The sequence below is a fragment of the Cebus imitator genome, unplaced genomic scaffold (assembly GCF_001604975.1).
Source record: "Cebus imitator isolate Cc_AM_T3 unplaced genomic scaffold, Cebus_imitator-1.0 Scaffold107, whole genome shotgun sequence".
Lineage (NCBI taxonomy): Eukaryota > Metazoa > Chordata > Mammalia > Primates > Cebidae > Cebus > Cebus imitator.
In genome coordinates this window covers 1,142,575-1,163,091 of record NW_016107422.1, presented here as the reverse complement: position 1 = coordinate 1,163,091, position 20,517 = coordinate 1,142,575, and the positions used below count along the sequence as shown (strand labels likewise).

Genomic DNA, 20,517 nt, shown 5'->3' with positions numbered 1-20,517 from the left:
CACTGATCAATGAACATCACTCAGTGATGTGTAAGAGGGCAAGGAAGCATAATTTCATCATATGAACAGAAGAAAATCAGAAATATTGCTGAAGAGTATTAAGAAATTACTCATATTCTTCTTGGGCTAGAGAGGAATTCTGATTCAGAATTCAGAGAAGTCAAAGAGGAGGATAGATGTATTCAGTCTAGTTCCCTATCATAAATTTATAGTGTAGTTAAACATTAAGGATAGTAACTCCTCACATTGTGTTATTAATGTAGAGAAGGTAAAGTGCTCTTCAAAAAGACAGAAGAGCTGGGTGTGGTGGCTCACACCTGTAATCCCAGCACTTCAGGAGGCTGAGGTGGGTGGATCACTTGAGGTGAGGAGTTCCAGACCAGCCAGGTCAACATGGTGAAACCCCATCTCTACTAAAAATATAAAAATTAGCTGGGTGTGATGGCAGATGCCTATAATTCCAGCTACTCTGGAGGCTGAGGCAGTAGAATCGCTTGAACCCTAGAGGTGGAGTGAGCCAAGACTGCACCATGGCACTCCAGCCCGGGTGACAGAGTGATACTCGGCTTTAAAAAAAAAAAAAAAAAAAAAAAAAAGGGTAGAAGAAAGGCTCTAACCTCCATTTGCAAAACGTTACTATTTCTTTTAGGTTTTTTGTTTGTTTGTTTTTTGGGTTTTTTTTGAGATGGAGTTTTGCTCTTGTCGCCCAGGCTGGAGTACAGTGGCAGGATCTCAGCTCACTGCAAACTTCACCTCCCAGGTTCGAGCAATTCTCCTGCCTCAGTCTCCCGGGTAGCTGGGATTACAGGCACCCACCATCAGGCCCAGCTAATTTTTATATTTTTAGAAGACATGGGGTGTTGTCATGTTGGCCAGGCTGGCTTCAAACTCCTGACCTCAGGTGATCCACCCTCCTCAGCCTCACAAAGTGCTGGATTACAGGTGTGAGCCATCACGCCTGGCCTAAGTATAGTTTTATGTAAAGAAATAGTATGATATATGCATATCTTACAAAATAAAAGACCAAATAAAAGTACAGAGACTTTCCCAATCCCTATCATTTCTTGGCTACTGGTAAGTTACTATTACCTATAATAATGCTATCATTGTTCTATATTAGTTGTCAGGCAAATAGACATACTATTTATAAACATCCAAGATCATCGAAACCTTGAAAATCCTTTTCTTTCCCCGGAAAATATTTTTAAACCATGTTTCTTAGCATTTTAAAGTCTTCCAGACTAAAATTATAGGTACTCTTGCTTCCTTTTTTTGGTGGATAAATTATTTTGAATGTGTTCTCCTTGAAAAATAGTATGAATACATTAAAACAGTCTTAAAAGTGCAACTGACCTGAAAAAAAAATGGCAACCTTAAACTCTTTTGGAGAAAACTCCCTTATCAAAAAGAATAAACTCACAGAACTTATATTTGTAAAATAATTGTTCAAATGTTAGTAAATATTATTATTTCCAAATCTGGTACCTGAAAATAACTTACTTTGAAATATACATAGAAAGTTTTAAAAGTATTCAGAAAACTACACACATAAAAAATCCGCAAACCCTTCAAACTCATTTTAACAGAAAATAAAGAGTAACGATCACAAGCTACAAACACTTCTGTCTTTGATATTAGTAAATAAAAACATTCTGAGACTCTAATGACTTATCTGTATTTTCATTATTGGCTTATTTATTTGTAAAGAAAATATTGTTTTATTGGGTTAATGGTTTCAGGCAAATGATTCACTCTGATGCATATTCTTATTTCGTTGAATCAGGGTAGCAGGTTTTTCTTAGGTGTCGTAAAGCTCTTTACATGTAAGTATTGAATATAAACATCTCAGAAAATAAAATTACTAAGAGTGAGATAGTTTATAGCTTGAAGATTATTAATCTTAACAGAGACTCAGGCTTTCTGAAACTTCCTGGGAATTTTATCATTTTAAAAACCAAGTGGAAGGAAATTGTTTTCTACGACATTTGCATTACATGAACAATTTTCTATCTTAAATCCATACAAATAATTTTCCTACCTAGGTCTGTTGCTTGTCGATCAAATGGGCAACGGATTGCTCTTCCATGAAGAGGCAGGCGAGTGAGACAGTCATGACAGACTGTATGGCCACAAAGCAAAAGTCGAGGAACTTTGTCTCCTTGCAAAGAAAAGACGTCTTCACAAACTCCACACTCTAGCACCTAATATTTGAAAAGGAAGGATGTGCTCTTCAAACAATTTTAAAAGCATACATATTTTAAGTATGTAAAACTGACCTAATATATTGAATTAACATTGTTACTTTATTCTTCCATGAAAAAAAAACTATGTAGGTTGTAAAATCTTAAATCATTTTTAAGTCATTCCATCTGACAGACCCTGCCAAAATTATAATGAAATATCTTTGAAATACTGTTTGAGGCAAAGATGCTGTAAATTAACATTTTCATTATCTTTTGAAAGTTATGATTGACTCATTACATCTGAATCTGTACAAACAATATATAATTCTACTGAAAGTGGGTTCTTAAGCAATTTCTCTGCAACTACCTAACCAATCATTAATCTCAACAAAATAAACTTTAATTTCAACAAAATAATCTAAAATATGTACTGAGATAACAATTACCCTTGTAAATGATAAAGAACTTGTTAAGACTACAAGTAACTTTCAAGTATCTTCTAGTATCTAATTACATCAAACAATATAAAGGCAAAGAAGCAATCACCTTAAACTTAAATTTCAATTCCTGTTCTCTATCAATAAATATAGCTCTGAATTAGAAACTAGTTTATCTAGTTCTAGTTACAGGCACATGACTTGCACAAGGCTACACAGTCAGTCAAAAGAAAGGCTATTTATCAGCACATTCTGATTCTCAAGTCCGTAAGTTTATGTTTTATAAATAGTCCACACTGTATTTATACCAATAAAGCATTTTCAGCACTTATTTCTAAGTATATTTGTAGTGTTTCCATTTTTGTTAATTTTTTAAAAATACCTACACTGTACTATCAATCATATCTCAAACTCTTGGGTCTGACATTCAAGACCTGCTACAATCTGGTCCTTCTCCTATTGCTTCACTGCCATGCTCTTCTGACCCTGTGCTCCAACTATATCTAACAGCCTGTAGTTCTCAGAACATGACAAACTGTTTCATGTCTCTTCATGCTAACGCTGAGGAAAGAACTACACTTGTCCCTGGGGCCCCACTCTGTATAAGCATCTACCGTAACATCCAAAACACTTTAATACCTTTACCAGTTTTTAGGCCTGTTTTTCCCTGTTGGACCAAAGAACCCTCAGGAACAGGGTATTTCAAATACCAAGAACCTACTGCTTACATAAAGTCCAGCAAAATAATTTAAAAGCAATTAAACCTAAGGCAGAAATCAGACTAAAAATCTACTATGATTTTAAACCTAACTCTGCAATTAACTTGGACTTAGTGCATGAGATGCAAATATTTTTCACCATAAATAAAGTGATAACTCAGAATTGCCTTCATCTTATTATGGTTCAAAAGAAATTTAAATTTAGTCCTTCAATGTAAATAAGGCTTTTGGAAAAGAAAAATAAATAAAAATAAGAAACGTAACGTTGTTCACAGAAAAGATGAAAATTATTTACATGAAAGATGTTCAATCTAACTAATAAGAAAAATGCAAATTAAGGCCGGGTACATTGGCTCACACTTGTAATCCCAACACTTCGGGAGGCCAAGGTGGGTGGATCATCTGAGATCAGGAGTTTGAGACCAGCCTGGCCAAGTTCGAGATCAGTCTGGCCAACAAGGTGAAACCCCATCTCAACTAAAAATACACACACACAAAAAAAAATTAGCTGGGCATGGTGGCGAGGTGCCCAGCTAATCTGTTTACTCAGAAGGCTGAGGCAGGCTAATCACTTGAACCTGGGAGGCAGAGGTTGCAGTGAGCCAAGATGGTGCCACTGCACTCCAGCCTGGGTGACAGTGAAACTCAGTCTCAAAGAAAATAAAGAAAAAAAATGCAAACTAAAGCTACATCAAAATACTTTTTTTCAGATTAGATAAAAAATGCTGGTAACACTTCGTTGTGAAGGTGTGGGAAAGCAGACACTCATATGTTACTGATTACTGTGAAATGTTCATTGAGCAATATTGCTTCTATGGAGGGCAACTTGTCAATACTTACTAAAAGTTTAAATAATTCAGTAATTCCAGTTGCAGGAATTTATCCTACAAGCATATTAGACATGTGTGACAAAATCTGTCTGTTATTCCTTAAAACACCATTTGCATTAGCAAAAAATTGGAAACAAAGTTAATATACATCAATTATCAGCTTGGAAAATAAATTATGGTACATTCATAATACTATAAAACTATATAGGCTAGCAAGAAAGATGAAGTTTTTCATGTATACACAAAATGATTTCCTATGACAAAAACAAAAAGAAAAATGATAAATAGAATATATTCATTTTTGCATAAAGGCAGGGAAAGAGCAATTTTTTTTTATATTGTTGTATAAGTGTACCGTCTTCCTGGAAGGATATATAGGATACCAGTAACACTGGAACATTGGTTCCCCATGAGAAAGTGACACAGCTGGAGAACAGCTACTCGTATATAACTCTATCATTATATATAGGGAGACATACTTCAATTTATCCTCCGTTTTTTTAAAAGGGAAAAGTTTCACATTATCAAATTCATTTAGGCCTGGCACTGTAGCTCACCCCTGTAATCACAGCACTTTGGGACACCAAGGCAAGAAGACTGCTCGAGGCCAGGAGTTCAAGACCAGCCTGGGCAACACAGTGAGACAATGTGTCTCTATAAAAGATCAAAAGCTGAGGTGGGGGGATCTCTTGAACCCAGGAGATCAAGGTTGCTATGAGCCATGATCGTGCCACTGCACTCCCACCTGGGTGACAGAGTGAGAACCTGCCTCAAAACAAAAATTTCAATTAAATATAGAAAAAAAAATTCACAATGGAATTTGATATAAAATAAATGCAACATTTAATAAATGCTATTATACTATAATACATTAAATTTGTTTATGACAATAAAGTCCAAAGAACCATATTAAAATTTTATTTAGTTCGTTTAAATCGTATTTCTGATCCCATCACTATACAAGATTTAAAGGGACTTCCTTATGCTGTTACCATATTTTTCAAAAAGCACTAATAAAATTTCATTGATTAGCAAGCTAAACACAGGTCCAAAACTAAAGTTACTAGACTATTATGCATCGATTTGGTAAATAATACAGCAATAAATTATTTCCTCAGTATCTATAAATAGGAATTGTGGCTAATAGCAAAAAGTCCTAATTTTACACTTCACAAAATGCCAAAAGAAAGCTTCAAACTTATTACATGTAAATCAAACTGTGATCAGATTGTTATTTATTATTATTATTTTGAGAAAGAGTTTCACTCTGTCAGTCAGGCTGGAGTATAGTGGTCTGAGCATAGTTCAATGGAGCTTTGACCTCCTGAGCTCAGGCAATCTTCCTGCCTCAGACTCCCAAGTAGCTGGTACCACAGGCATGAGGCACCACATCTGGCTAATTTTTTTTAATTACTATTTGTAGAGGTAAGGTCTCACTATGTTGCCCAGGCTGGTCTTAAACTACAGGGCTCAAGCAATCTTCCCACCTCGGCATCCCAAAGTGCTGAGATTAAAAGTGTGAGCCGCTGTGCCCAGCCCCAGACTAAATTTTAAAAGGCCTAAGGAGACTCACTAAGCAAAAGAAACTTTCCGTGATACATTTTTAAATGTCAGTTATTTCATAATATCCGATTTTGTACTTTTTAATTTTTCAGATGGAGTCTTGCTCTGTCGCCCAGGCTGGAGTGCAGTGGCATGATCTCAGCTCACCACAACCTCCGCCTCCCGGATTCAAGTGATTCTCCTGCCTCAACCTCCTGAGTAGCTGGGATTAACAGGCGCGTGCCACAGTGCCCAGCTACTGTTTGTATTATTAGTAGAGACAAGGTTTCACCATGCTGGCCAGGCTGGTCTCGAACTCCTGACCTCAGGTGATCTGCCCACTTCGGTCTCCCAAATTGTTTCCCAGGCACTTTGTGCTTTAAAGGTGTGTGCCACCGTGTCCAGCCACAATATCAGATTTTTATGTCACTGTTTTCCCTAATGATAAAAACCATGTCATTATCAACTTGTTCACAAGCAAAAGGCCATTTTACAGAGTATGAGCATTATATACTTCAACTTTTACCTTCCAATAAATACTTCTCGCTTTTATCTATAAAAATGACAATGAGTTTTTAATTTATACCACTATACCTATGACAAATTATAGCATGAAGATTTTGTCAAAAAGGACTATTTTATTGCACAATTCAGGAACATTTTACATGTTAAGATGAAAACGAACAAGGTGAGACTCTAATGTATCAAATTCTGTTTTGTAACAAACTGGAGTTACATCAGGCCTTGGTACACTTTTGAGACTGTAAGGCAAACAGGGTAACAAAAAATAGATACTGCAATGATACTCATTCCAATTATGAAATAAAACTTCAAGTTAATTCACAAAGTACTCTGCAAGTATTCTCTACTTAGCAAAAGCACAATTCAATAAATAAAATCTCAATCACACAATATGCCTAATAATGAGGGCTCCTTTGGATAGCAGATACCTGCAGAATAACTTCATTAGTACATAAAGGTCATCTGAATCAACAACCACCAATATTGACTGATACTAAATTGTGGGAAGAAATGTCTCATTTGCTCTTATATAAAACCAACTGAATACTATTAACTGAATAATCATAGGCGTCTATTTTTCAAGATGTTAAAAAAACTTCAGATAGTATCTTGTTCAGTAGTTCTTAACCCTGGTTGCACATTTAAAAAACTTCAGGGAATTCCTAAAACATACTGATGTCAACCTCATCAGAACTGGAGAAGGACTGCATCAGTAGTGTATTAAAAATCCTCAGTGATCTTACTATGTAGCTAGGAATGAGAATTATCAATCTCTCAGATTAGAGATGCTCCTGAAGGTTACTCTATAAACCAATGAGATCAGTTCTCCCCTCCAGATCTTTCCATGCACACAATGGAAGGGAAAAAGGAGTGCCATTGATTTTTCAGTAAATTCATTTTGGAGCATGTATACATGGTAGAATCTCAAACTTCAAGCCTAAGGAAATTCATAAATTCGATCGTTAATGCCCAGCTATGATGTTGCAGACTTCTGAAAAGTGTTAACAGACTGTACTGCTAAGAGGGGAGAGGGCAGCTCAACCAATAATGGATGTCTGATTACAGACGTAGTACAATAGCGAAAAGCACAGACTTTAGAGCTCGTCAACTCTGGGCTCTGTCATACACTGTATTAACCCAAACCTGGGTTTCCTCTCTATAAAATAGGAATTAAATCTACTTCATACAGTACGTTGATATTAACGAACTAAAACACCTAACGTAGTACGTTACAATGATGACGGCTCAATTTATAATACTAAGCTAATTAATGCCTATTGAGTTTAACTAGAAGCAGAGAAACTGGAGAAAGACCTGTCTAGGTCACTGACACTGGCCCGCAAGCTCCTTTTCGCAAATGTCGCGATGATGACATGTCATGAGCAGAAGACCAGGCAATTTCAAGCCGTCGGAGAAAAAGGTCGCAGAGGAGAGGACAAGACTTGTAAAACCAAAAGGGGCCCAGAAATCGCGCATCCCACCCATCGAAGCCTGGGCCACGGCGATGCCGCCTGGTCTCCAGGATGAACCGAAGGTAGGCCGATGGTGGAGAACAGAGCACGTAAAGTACCTCACCTTCACTACAGCTGTCCCCCGGCTGCCCTGCCGGCCACTGTCTACTCCCGCTCCAAGCTTGTTTACAACCAGGGTAGCCATCCTCGTTGGAGCGTAGCCACAGATGCAGCCCTCAGAATCCTCAACTGAGAGGCGGGGTTGAGCCACCTACCCAGAGGCCTCTGCGCACGCCACCGGTGCACAGGCGCAGTAGGACTCTGGGCGCCGCTTAGCCGACTGTTAACACCGCCTGCCGGCAGTCGTGGGGTGCTTCGTTGCACAACCTTGCGCATGGGCACTTTGTTATTTTTCATTACGTAGTCTGCAACTGCTGGAAAAAGGTTAAAAAAAAAAAAAAGGAGAGATAAAACAATTAAAGTTCTGGGGTGAAACTCCCGCTCCTGTAATGATTTCTCCTCTCGAATCGTAAACCAGTCAAGCTGTAAACTTGGGGTGGGGGTGTTGCAGGTGTCCCTGCCTGCAACAAAATTTTTTGCAAAAACACAAATCCCCGCCTTCCCCCCCTTTTTTTTTTTTTTTTTTTTTTTTTTTTTTTTACGCCGGTAACGTTAGCTTTTGGGAGGCCGCGTATTGTTGCCGAGGGGTGGGTTCCTGAAGTCGCGATGTGTGACTGCAGAAAGAAAACAAAGTATTTTATGTATAGGATAGGTTTCTAAGATAAAAGAGATGGATTTGGTGAAAAGAAGCCAGTCTGTAAAGGACATAGTAAGAGAATTTAAGGTACCACCACCAGAGAGAAGTTGAGTGTGCGTTTGACTCTTGGTCTTCCCCAACGCGAGGTTTTCCGTTTTCTTCCGGGCCAACTTGAACCTGTCCAGCCCCCGTAGGCCGTGGGTCAAAAGTGCCGGTCAAAATGGAAGTGAATCCCCCTAAACAGGAGCACCTGCTGGCGCTGAAAGGTAAACTTTTGCGCATCTGAGTCCCCTTTTTCTGTTTTCTTCCCTTCGTTATTTCTCCAAGCCTTTGCCATGTAGGCCTCGTCCTTCTTAAACACTGTCAGTGCTTGCCCTCCTGCTCTGTCCCTTGGCACCAAGCGGAAGGAAGCGATTTCGCCTGGATGCTTTTTAGGTTTAAGAGCCCCTTTATAGAATGAAATAGATAGCTTGTAAATCATTCTTTCTGATCTGTGCTACTTCAATCACCAGATTTTAGCCGCAGAAGCTAACGTCCCGCCCCTACCTTGGAGATCTCTGTGAACTAGGGTGAACTACAGCGGGCACCTAAGAGCTTTTTCCTTCTGTCTCTTGTCTCTTCATGTGGCACTAAGTTAACAGGTTTCAGCTTCCTCTGTAAAATTAGTATTGCATGGCAATAGTGCCAAGAATTTAACAATGCATAGTAATACAACATATAACTTAGAGTTATTAAAAACAAACTGCAGTTTACTTCAAAGCACTGTATGTGGGAAACATGTCCGAGATGTAATGTCAACTTTCATTTTTTGTACACAGCCATTTTGAGTAAGTTTGATGATTTAATTAGATCATTATTTAGGAAAAAAACAAGACAGGTTTTTTTTTTTTAATGCCTATTATTTTCTGAAAACCTTTTATTTGAAATCTTTTCAGTTTTATTTTGTTTTTTACTACAACAAATGCACTTTTTGTTTCTTGTATGCTCTAATATATGGCTTGAATGAGCTGAGAAAATAAATTCTCAATAAACATTTGGATTCAATTCAGTTGCACTTATGGCATCCATTTTGAGAGATGCCTTAGCCTTCCCATTATGAGGTAGTCATCAGACATTCTAGAAGCTCATCAGTCGTATTTGTAACATAGAATCATGTAATGATGCCTTAGTTAGCAAAACTATCTCTTACTGTGGACCTTTGTAATTTTAACTGATACAGTGATGGGATCTGTAAGCTTAACCTGAGCAAATGATCTAGACTAAAATGGATTGTTACTCGTGGAGAAGAGGGAAAAGAAGAAAAGCATGTTCATTATCTCTCAATCTCATTTCAAGTATGTGGAGTAAATATTAATTCTTATAGCTGAAGCAACTTTTCCAAGATCACATAGCTAGTAAGTGATTGAGGCAGTATTTCAACATAAGACCTGCCTCTTTTCAAGAGTCCATGTTGCCTCCTAATGAATGAAACAGCATTGTCAGAGATAATTCCTCCACCAATTACGTTGATGGGAATTTTGAGCAGTTCTATTAGCTACAAGGTGATTTGTCCAAATTAGAAGCTATTAAAAAGTTAAATACCAGTGAAACAGAGACTGCCACTGAGAGTTTTTAGTTTTCTGTTATTCTCTGTTTTCCAAAACAGAGGATACCTAGGAAGGAATATTTAAGCAGCCTACGCCAGGTGCGGTGGCTCACACCTGCAATCCCAGCACTTTTGGAGGCCAAGGTGGGCAGATCACTTGAGGTAAGGAGTTTGAGACCAGCCTGGCTAACATGGTGAAAACGTGTCTCTACTAAAAATACAAAACTTAGCCAAGGGTGGTGGCCGACACCTGTAATCCCAGCTACTCAGGAAACTGAGGCAGGAGAATTGGTTGAACGTGGGAGACAGAGGCTGCAGTGAGCTGAGATTGCCCCACTGCACTCCAGTCTGGGTGACAGAGTGAGACTCTATCTCAAAAAAAAAAGGCAACCTAAACGGGCAAATGTTTTAAAATTCACTGATAGTTTCAACTTTATTAAACCTCTTTTATACCATCTTCTAGTTAACCCAGTGTTCTAGCTAATCAAGGATTTTCACACTTCTCAATTTACTGGTGTTGGATACCAAATGTATCAATTTAAGGGGTCATTTAAGTTCACTTTATATTTTTATATGTAAAATGTTAAAAGATAATATCTTGTGCCAGGAGCGGTGGCTCACGCCTGTAATTCCAGCACTTGGGAGGCTGAGGTGGGCAGATCACGTGAGGTGGGGAGTTCGAAACCAGGATTACCAACATGGAGAAACCCCATCTCTACTAAAAATACAAAATCAGCCTGGGGTGGTGGCGCATACCTGTATTCTCAGCTACACGGGACGCTGAGGCAGGAGAATCGCTTGAACGTGGGAGGCAGAGGCAGCAGTGAGCTGAGATTATGCAGTTGCACTCCAGCCAGAGCAACAGAGCAAAAACTCCGTCTCAAAAAAATAAATAAAAAGATAATGTCTTATTATTCTTCGTTGGGCGAGGTGGCTGATCACTTGAGATCAGGAGTTTGAGACCAGCCTGGCCAACATGGCGAAACCCCATCTCTACTGAAAATACCAATATTAGCCAGCAATGTGGTGCACACCAGTGGTCCTAGCTGCTCAGAAGGCTGAGGCACAAGAATCACTTGAGCCTGGGAGGTGAAAGTTGCCATGAGCAGAGATCGTATCACTGCACTCCAGCTTGGGTGACACAGCAAGACTGTCTCAAAATAAAAAAATTGTGTCTTGAGTATAACACTGATTGAGTTCAGATGAGAGAATTTTTCAATGCCATTTCACATTTTACAATGTGAAAGTATAAGGAACAGAAGAAAAACAGTGCATTATTAATTCTTGAAGGAATACGTGATAACATTTAGATCCATATTTAAAATTATGGATGTTAAAGATCACATTTATGAATTTGAGAGTTGTCACATCTGTTAGTGGACAGTAACAGTAAGTAAAAAGAATCATAGAATTAGTTACTTCTTCTGACTCTTCAGAGTCAGACAGTGATTCTATTGTGACATCATGACAGGAGTCCATACTCATGGTTATCCTAGCAATGGGAGAACCCTCATCAAGTAATTCTCTAATGATTTTGGGGGAGAAGGGATTCAACTCATTTTTTTCTGCAGTTGTTAGGATGTGAAAAAGCCTGTTCTGTCGCCTTTACAACTTTGGACCTGGTTAGGAAGCCTAACTTGCAGATATTGGAAGGCTCCATTCTTGACCCTATGTACCATATGCTGGAATTTATTAACTTGAGGACTTCTGTGGTCTAAGAGAAAAAAATAAGAGTCTAGACTTCTTGTTCTCCTCCAAATTGGAATACAAAAGCCATGGTATTAGGGTCTCCATATTGCTTAATTGCCTGGATTATGTGGAGAAGACAGCATCACAAAACTGGTTCTTGGCCTGGTTAAAATGCAAAGTTAAACCATACTTATGGTTTTAGTTTTTACTACAGAGAATAAGATGATATCATCAAATATTCTATCTATATATTTGTTTGGTGGAATCCATATAATTTGTTGTTGTTGAAACGGAGTCTTGCCCCGTCACCCAGGCTGGAGTGTAATGGCATGATCTCAGCTCAGTGCAACCTCCACCACCCTGGTTCAAGTGATTCTTTTGCCTCAGCCTCCTGAGTATCTGGGATTACAGGCATGCACCACCACACCCAGCTAGATTTTTTTATCTTTAGGAAATGGGGTTTCACCATGTTGGTCAAACTGGTCTTGAACTCCTGACCTCAGGTGATCCGCCCACCTCAGGCTCCCAAAGTGCTGGGATTACAGGTGTGAGCCATTGCACCCGGCAAATCCATATAATTTTCAAGTGTAAAATGATTAATTTTCTTCCAAACAGATTAGAATTTTTTTTTTCTTTGAGATGAAGTCTTGCTCTGTTGCCCAGACTGGAGTGCAGTGGTACAATTTCAGCTCACTGCAACCTCTGGCTCTCATGTTCAAACTATTCTGCCTCAGCCTTCCTAGTAGCTGGGACTACAGGCATGCACCACCTTGCCCAGCTAATTTTTTTTTTTTTTTTAAGTAGAGATGGGATTTCACCATGTTGGAGTAGAATTTACAGTGATTTCATTGTCCTCAATTTTCAAATATTACATTTTTTGTTAATTATTTTCATAGGAAAACAATATTGTAATAATCATTCATTTACTCTTTGTTTCTGCTATAGTTCTAAGACTATTAATACTTAATATATTAATATTCATACTTCCAAGCCCTTTAGATCTGTTAAGTTAAACACATTGACTACTAGCATTTTTAGGCTGGAAGTAATTTTATAGGGTATCTAATTCAGAGTCTTTATTTTGGTAAGAGAAAGAGTTTTCAGGTTTGTAGATTACATTCACATTTACCAATAGCACTTTGGTAAACTACTACATTGGGATTGGTTTTTGGTTTTTGTTTTTCCTTTTCTCCCCGCCTATTTGTAGGCAGGGTATCCCTACCATATCTTATTGTTTGCAATACTTCCACTTTAGGTCCTGTTTCCCTCTGATTTGGCAAGAGAGACAATCTTGTAATAATAAATTAACATTCTAGCTCTGAGGAGTTCAGCTAAGAAATTTTCTCATCACTAAGAGTAACTGGATTACTACAGAATGACTACAGAAGTAATATTACATTATCGACCATATGAGAGTGATCCCACACAACTGCCAAAAATTGCAGAAAAGGCAATTCAAGACTTTCCTGTTCATCCACTATCAAGATTTATACCTTGGTTTCCATATGATGGGTCCAAGCTTCCACTCAGACCTAAAAGATCACCACCTGTGATTTCTGGAGAGGCAGCTGAAGATGTGAAACAGTACTTGGCCATTTCAGAACATAATGCTAAATCACACAGTTATGATTGCACAGTAGATCTATTGGAGTTTCAACCTTGTTTGAAACAGCAGCATTTAATCTGGTCACACACACTGAAGGAACAGACTAATTCTGGAAATGTGGATAAACAATCAGAAAAGGGAAAACAGCACAACAGGAGATCTTGGAGTATTTCCCTTCCCAGCAATAATTGTACTAAAAACGTTTATCCTGTGTCTAAAAAATTGCAAGATAGTCTAAAGGCGCTAAATTTACACTCACTTTATAGAGCAAGATGGACAATAGAAGACACTATTTGTAACAGCCAAACTCTGGAAGACATTTGGACAAAACTCAATCAAATTATTAGACACAATGAACTTCCATCTTGTAATGCTACAATTCAGAGACATCTAGGCCAAATATGGATATTCTGTGATATTATGTATTGTGAATATGTGGGAAGTCTTCTTAAAGGAAGATTAGCTCTTACTGGAAAAATTAATTTATCTGTGCATAAATATGGTGTTATTTTTAGTATGTAATGAACTCCGCTGATTGTCAACAAGGAATAATATTCTGAATGAAGTGAATATGGATAGAAATAGATGAAATAAATTTCACAGGCTTTTTAAAATTTTTAATGACTTTTTAGAATGCCTAAGTTTGTCAATTAAGTCAAGAAATTTCTGAGTTCTACTTATTAGCAGCCTTCTTTTAAATGTGATAAATTATTGTTTACACTGAATTTGAAGGTAAAAATGTTCTGTTCCTTTTGTTTTGTTACAAACTGTGATTGAATTAGCCTTATGAAGTAAGTTGTTTAGTTTGGATTCTGGTGAATCTCTAAAATCTAATTTTACTGTATTTTTCTTTACTCACCTCAAATGTAATTAAAAAAAAATTAAAAACAATTCTCTTTGAAATGCTATTTATGTGACATGAATGTAGTTCAGATCGGGAGACCAGCCTAGATTCATAATAATGTTTCCAAAGATATGTAATAGCAATTGATGGGTTGTTTTCAAACAAAGATACAAAATGTATACTTCACCTAATACTGTAAGGTATCTTTAAGGCTATAATGTGTTTTGAAGGAAAGCATCAAATGTTGAATAGGGGTCAAGTTATTGTCTATTTCTTCTGATACAGATAATTCAATATTAATGATAGTGCTAATTATTACTTGACTGATTATTGAAGTCATTTTAGATTCCCCATAAGCATAATCTTATAATTGGATTTACATATCACCTCATAAAAATACTCAAAGGGATTAAAACAATAAAAGCGTTATATAAGCATATAAGCTTGTATTTGTTTAACATATTTAAATGCCTACCTTGCACTAGGTGTTAGGATATACTAAGGAAGGAGACAGACATGGACCCTGCCCTCTTGCAGCTTACATGTCATTACTACTATTAAACACACCAGCTCCCTAAGAAAAATAAGACAGCACTTACTAGGTATATAGACAATATTACCTTGAAGCACAGTGCCTATCATGGTAGGAGCTTGACAATGCATGGTAAATGTGCCCTTCATAGCCTGAGATGGCTGAGGTTGTTTAAAAGTCCACTTTTTTTTTTCTTTCCAACTTTTATTTTAGGTACAGATTTGTCATATGTACCTAAAATGAAAGTTGGAAAGAAAAATTTACAGAGGTTAAATTGTGTGCCACAGGGGTTTGGTGTACAAATAGTTTTGTTACCCAGGTAATAAGCATAATAACCACTAGGTATTTTTTTTTAGTCCTCACCCCCCTGCCACCTTCCACCCTCAAATAGGTCTCAGTGTCTATTGTTACTCTTCTTTGTGCCCATATATGCTTATTGTTTATCTTCCACTTATAAGTGAGAATATGTGGTATTTGATTTTCTGTTCCTGCGTAAATTGGCTTAGGATAAAGGCCTCCAGTTCCATTCATGTTGCTGCAAAGGCCATAATCTGAAATTATGAAGAAAACAGTTGCTTTTCATACTAAATTGGGATCGTTTTATTTTTAATGAAGGATTGTTTTTTACCCCCTCCCCCCATCTCATCCCCTGTTAAACCACAGGAATCATGAAAAATTAAGCTTTACAGGACTTTTGCTTGTAATGGAAATTTGAACCTATGATAAGCAAAAATGTTGGCTAAACGTTTGGGTGAACTCAAGGACACTAAAAAAAAAAAAAAAAAGAGTGTCTTAGGATTCCCTTGAGACTCTATTTTCTCTTTATTGAGATTTGTTTTCTAATGAAATGAAAAAAATAATGGGAAAGAAATAGAAAACACCAGCTGGTACTAACAGTGAACTTACCAGCCTAGGCAACATGGTAAAACCCCATCTCTACAAAAACCACAAAAATTAACCAGGCACTGTAGCATGGGACAGTATTCCCAGCCTCTTGGTGGGCAGGGATAAGTGGTGGGTCTGAGGCAGGAGGATCACTTGAGCTCAGGGTGTGAAAGCTGCAGTCAGTCATGATCCTACTCCAACCTGAGTAACAAAGTGAGACCGTGTCTCAAAAATTTTTTAAGTGATTTTAGATGTTTAAATTGGGAGAAACTGCCTCTTCTGTATCAATTGCAGGGCACCTTTTAATCTGTTTTCATAGTTAAAAATGAAAGTGAAGGTTGAAAACACCTCCCCATATTTATCTGTAGTAGGACTCTATTCCAGATTATTGGTTAATACTCTGGAATAGGGTCCTACTTTGAATATTTCTGGTAAGGCATGACAGTCCAGGCATATGGCTCCAGGCTTATAATTAATAATTACTGTAGAGAATTGTTTTTGAACAGTGAAATCACCGGGGTTCAGATCTAGATTCTCCTACTTATCTACTAATATAATCCTTTCGTATGCAATTTGCCTTCTGCAGGCATTGTCAGTGCCCTATCTGTATATTGGGGTTAACGTAGTACCAACTTAAGAGAGTACTCATGAGAATTAAATGTGTTCGTCTTGTAAAATATTTAGCATAATACCTGGTACTAGTAAATGTTAGCCATACAAAGTAACTTCTGAAATTTTAAGGGTAGCATTTGTTGACTATTTCAAAAGCCAGCTGCTTGATGTAGCAAGGTTGTTATCGCCCTCAGTTTCTAAAACTTACACTTTCAAAATGATGCCAGTTACTTAGGGACTTTCATAAAGTGCTAATTATTTTATTCAGGAAAGATCTGAATAGCAAAACCTACACCAGATAAGGATGCTACAAAACTGAACTTAGTACATAAGAGCCTAGACCTCATGGAGTTTGGAAAGGAGTGCTATAAACAAATATAGTGCATGATAAATACAAAGTACCATGAGAGAAACAGAATGACCTGTTACTTTCTTTCTGAAAAAGATGACATTTAAGCTGAAACCAGAATGAAAAAGGCACTAAATTTGATATAAACACCATAGTTGGTGAATTAGTAGTTGGGTAGTACATTTTTATATATGCTAGTGAATACTACTTATATTCTGAATTGAACATGTAGGTCTATAGTCTTTCTAGTGTTTTGGCTTTGATTTGAATGAATACTTTTGATAATGAACTAGCCCTCTGTGATTTATTTTCTGAAAAGTTTTACAAGTTTTTATAGTTTTTTTTATGTTTTTTTAAATTTTGATGTGGTCAGATGACAGTCTTTCAAAGTAACTGAAAAAGATTTTTTTTTTTTAAACTGTAGAGCATTCCACCCTCATTAGACTACATTTAATAAATAATTTCACTTTTTCTACTTGTCTGTGGCTTTTTTTGAATTTTTAAATTAAATTTTATTTTTCCAGGTAGCAAACCATTTGTCTTTGCACCTTATAATGAATAATCCTTTTACTAATAATTTTTTTTAACTATGTCCTATCTTGTTTTGGAAAACTAATATATCAGTATGGTCTTATACTAATAAGCCAATTAGTTGACTACGGACTTAAATATGTTATAATATGTAGTAAATTTAAGTCTTCCTCTTTTTTCTCCATTAATTTCCTTAGCTTATTTTCATTTATTTGTTTATCTAGGTGAACTTTAGATACATTCTGTCATGTTCCAAAAATAAATCTTAGTTTTGGTTGGAATTATGTAAACCTATATGTTAACCTACATTTTTATAATTTCCACACAGAATTAATATTACTTAAAGAATTGGCCAGGTGTGGTGACTCATGCCTATAATACCAGCACTTTGGGAAGCCAAGGTGGGTAGATCACTTGAGGTCAGGAGTTCGAGACTAGCCTGGCCAACATAGTGACACCCCATCTCTACTAAAAATACAAAAAAAAAAATCAGGCATGGTGGTGCGTTCCTGTAATCCCAACTATTTGGGAGCCTGAGGCAGGAGAATCTCTTGAACCTGGGAGGCAAAGGTAGCAGTGAGCCGAGATCGGGCCACTACACTCCAGCCTGGTGACAGAGTAAGGCTCTGTCTCAAAAAAAAACAAAAAACACTTACTGAGTTTCGAGTGTTCATATTTTGTTGATACTGTTTACAGTGAAGTCACTTGGAATTTTTTAAAGCCTTATGTTCCTAATATTATTTAAGCTTTAAAAATAATTTCCTTTCTCTATAATGAATGTATATTATAGTTACATTTAATTCTTATAATTCATAGGTTGTAAATAGTGGTTCTTGTATAAAATTATTTTATAACATTAAAATTTTTAATAAATCACTGATGCGTGATAACCTTAGGAAGTATATAGTATTATATTCAGGAAGTATTTAGATTATATTTTATGGTAGTATAAAATGGATGAATATCATACACTAGACTTGAGAATATTAACCCTAAGCATTATTAATGTTTTGTTTTGTTTTACTTTTTTACTTCACAGTGATGCGGCTGACTAAGCCTACTTTATTCACCAATATCCCAGTAACTTGTGAAGAGAAAGACTTACCTGGTATGGCACATGCTTTCCTCTATCTATACCTAGGAAAAAGTTGACACCTGAATTGGTGCGTTACCTTGGACTAAGCCTAGCCTTGTAAATTTTATACTAACCATTTGCTAGATTCTTTGTTGCCTATTTTTGTATCATGTGAAAGGTGGCCATCTGAGTAACAGGCCTTATTTGTACTCTGCAAGTCCTCATTATGTTTATATACTATGGCAATATGAGACTTACAGTTTAAGATACATTCATATTCATAATGCTATTAAAATTGCCTTCATCCTCAAATGTTGCATCAATATATGTATTAGCATTCCTTTTATTTAGAATTATTGGGGCTTTCTATGGTATATTTTGTACATTTTTCGTTGTTTCTAAAGTGTTCATTCCCTGTGAGATCAGAATTTTTTGACATGCTTTTGTTGTATTAAAATCTAGAAGTTAGACTTTTTAAATCTCATTTTTGTCAAGAGGTTGTTTTTTAAAATGTCTCTCTCGGCTATTTCTTTATATAAGTAAAAGTTATTTAAAAGGTAGATGTCGGAATTTTATGTTTTTCTCTTCATTCAGGTGATCTCTTTAACCAGCTGATGAGAGATGATCCTTCAACTGTTAATGGTGCAGAAGTTTTAATGTTGGGAGAAATGCTGACTTTACCACAAAATTTTGGGTAGGCATGACATATTCACATAAGAAACCTTGTAAAGCTATTATAAATTATGTTTTCAAAAAGAGCTATGGGATGGGAAAACACTTTATGATACATTTGCTTTTTTTTTTTTTTTTTTTTTTTTTTTTTTTTTTTTTTTTTTTTTTTTTTTTTTTTTTTTTTTGAAATGGGGTCTTGCTCTGTTACCAGGCTGGAGTGCAGTGGTACTATCTCAGCTCAGTGCAACCTCCACCTCCTGGGTTCAAGCAGTTCTCCTGCCTCAGCCTCCTGAGTAGTTGGGATACAGGCACACGCCACCGCCCTGACTAATTTTGTGTTTTTAATAGAGACCATGTTTCACCATGTTAGCCAGGCTGATCTTGAACTCCTGACCTCTGGTGATCCACCCGCCTCTGCCTCCTAAAGTGCTGGGATTATAGGCATGAGCCAACGCACCCAGCCCATGATACATTTGAGTGGCAAAAATATTATTAAAAAACATACTATGTGATTATAGCTTTCTCCTATATATAAAAAAAAGATATATACCAAAATAAAATGTTAATAGTGATTCCTAGGGTAATAGAATTGTACAAAATTCTATTCTATTCCTAGGGTAATAGAATTCCTAGGATAAAAGAATGGCTACATAATTCTTTTAACTACTAATCGAAATGTCTTTTTCAGAAGCAGCTTTTTTTTTTTTTTTTTGGCCTCATAGTCCTCTCCCAAGATGAGTTATCAGACTTCTCAGTTAATTAGGAACTCTAAATTTATTTCTTCTGTTATTCTTAGCTTTATTGTTGTTCTAGATTAATAAGGTAAAAGCCCCTGGTTCCACTCTGTTTGCAACTCACAGAATTTGAGACAAAAAAGGAATTTTACAGATTGTTTTTATAGTTTTACAGAATGTGCTCATTGACTAGCGTCTTGAAAAACTGTGAAATATGTTCATGTAAAAAGTATAAAACTATGTAAAATAAAGCCACTGCTGATTTTTATTCAAATAACTTAGGAAATAAATTGGTAACAATACCCCAATATCAGTAACTTAGGAGATCTCTTCTAGACTCAGGGCATAAATTATTTCAAGAATGGAAACTTGGCTTTTTCTAAACTGTTCAGATACAAATCTTAAGACTTTAGCATAGATGTGATTCAGTGAGTCTTATCTCTATCGAGATTGGCATTTTGTACAGTAATCAAAGGCCAAGATACATCATATTTTGTAGATTACATTCATATTTTGAATTGCGCTAGGTAATGAATGAGTGACCTAATGTGAACAAAGGAATGTGGAAACAATATTTTACCAGATCTCTATTCTTTAGTAAATTTTTCTCCATTTGAAGTTCTTAGCGATTCTCAAACAGAATATTTATTGTGAAACCTAAATGGATTTCTTCCTAAATACTTATTTTATTTTACAGGAATATATTTTTAGGAGAGACCTTTTCCAGTTATATCAGCGTTCATAATGATAGCAATCAAGTTGTAAAAGACATATTGGTAAAAGTAAGTAACGTTCTTACTTGGGATGTATTTCACTCTTTAAAAAAATTTCTTGCCGGGTGCAGTGGCTCAAGCCTGTAATCCCAGCACTTTGGGAGGCCGAGGCGGGTGGATCACGAGGTCAAGAGATCGAGACCATCCTGATCAACATGGTGAAACCCCGTCTCTACTAAAAATACAAAA

At 36.6% G+C, this 20,517-nt stretch overlaps 3 protein-coding genes across 7 annotated transcripts in view; 2 read left to right on the top strand and 1 right to left on the bottom strand.

Annotated features, from left to right (window-relative positions):
• Window positions 1–8,239, bottom strand: part of TRIM23 (tripartite motif containing 23) — a 43,464-nt gene extending 35,225 nt beyond the window's left edge. For both annotated transcript variants that reach the window (XM_017537866.2, XM_037741792.1), the window contains exons 1-2: window positions 7,809–8,239; window positions 2,039–2,201 (exon numbers count right to left, since the gene is read on the bottom strand). In XM_017537866.2, the coding sequence (XP_017393355.1) occupies window positions 2,039–2,201; window positions 7,809–7,889 (244 nt within the window). In that variant the 5' untranslated portion in view covers window positions 7,890–8,239. The remainder of the gene's footprint in view (window positions 1–2,038; window positions 2,202–7,808) is intronic.
• A 329-nt stretch (window positions 8,240–8,568) lies between these two features.
• Window positions 8,569–20,517, top strand: part of TRAPPC13 (trafficking protein particle complex 13) — a 51,434-nt gene continuing 39,485 nt past the window's right edge. For all 4 annotated transcript variants that reach the window (XM_017537859.2, XM_017537858.2, XM_017537857.2 and 1 more), the window contains exons 1-4: window positions 8,569–8,707; window positions 18,114–18,182; window positions 18,744–18,843; window positions 20,253–20,337. In XM_017537859.2, coding sequence (XP_017393348.1) covers window positions 8,662–8,707; window positions 18,114–18,182; window positions 18,744–18,843; window positions 20,253–20,337 — 300 coding nt within the window. In that variant the 5' untranslated portion in view covers window positions 8,569–8,661. The remainder of the gene's footprint in view (window positions 8,708–18,113; window positions 18,183–18,743; window positions 18,844–20,252; window positions 20,338–20,517) is intronic.
• Window positions 8,584–13,930, top strand: SHLD3 (shieldin complex subunit 3). The gene is made up of 2 exons (XM_037741793.1): window positions 8,584–8,707; window positions 12,971–13,930. The coding sequence occupies exon 2, from the start codon at window positions 13,091–13,093 to the stop codon at window positions 13,841–13,843; it is 753 nt and encodes a 250-aa protein (XP_037597721.1). The 5' UTR covers window positions 8,584–8,707; window positions 12,971–13,090; the 3' UTR covers window positions 13,844–13,930.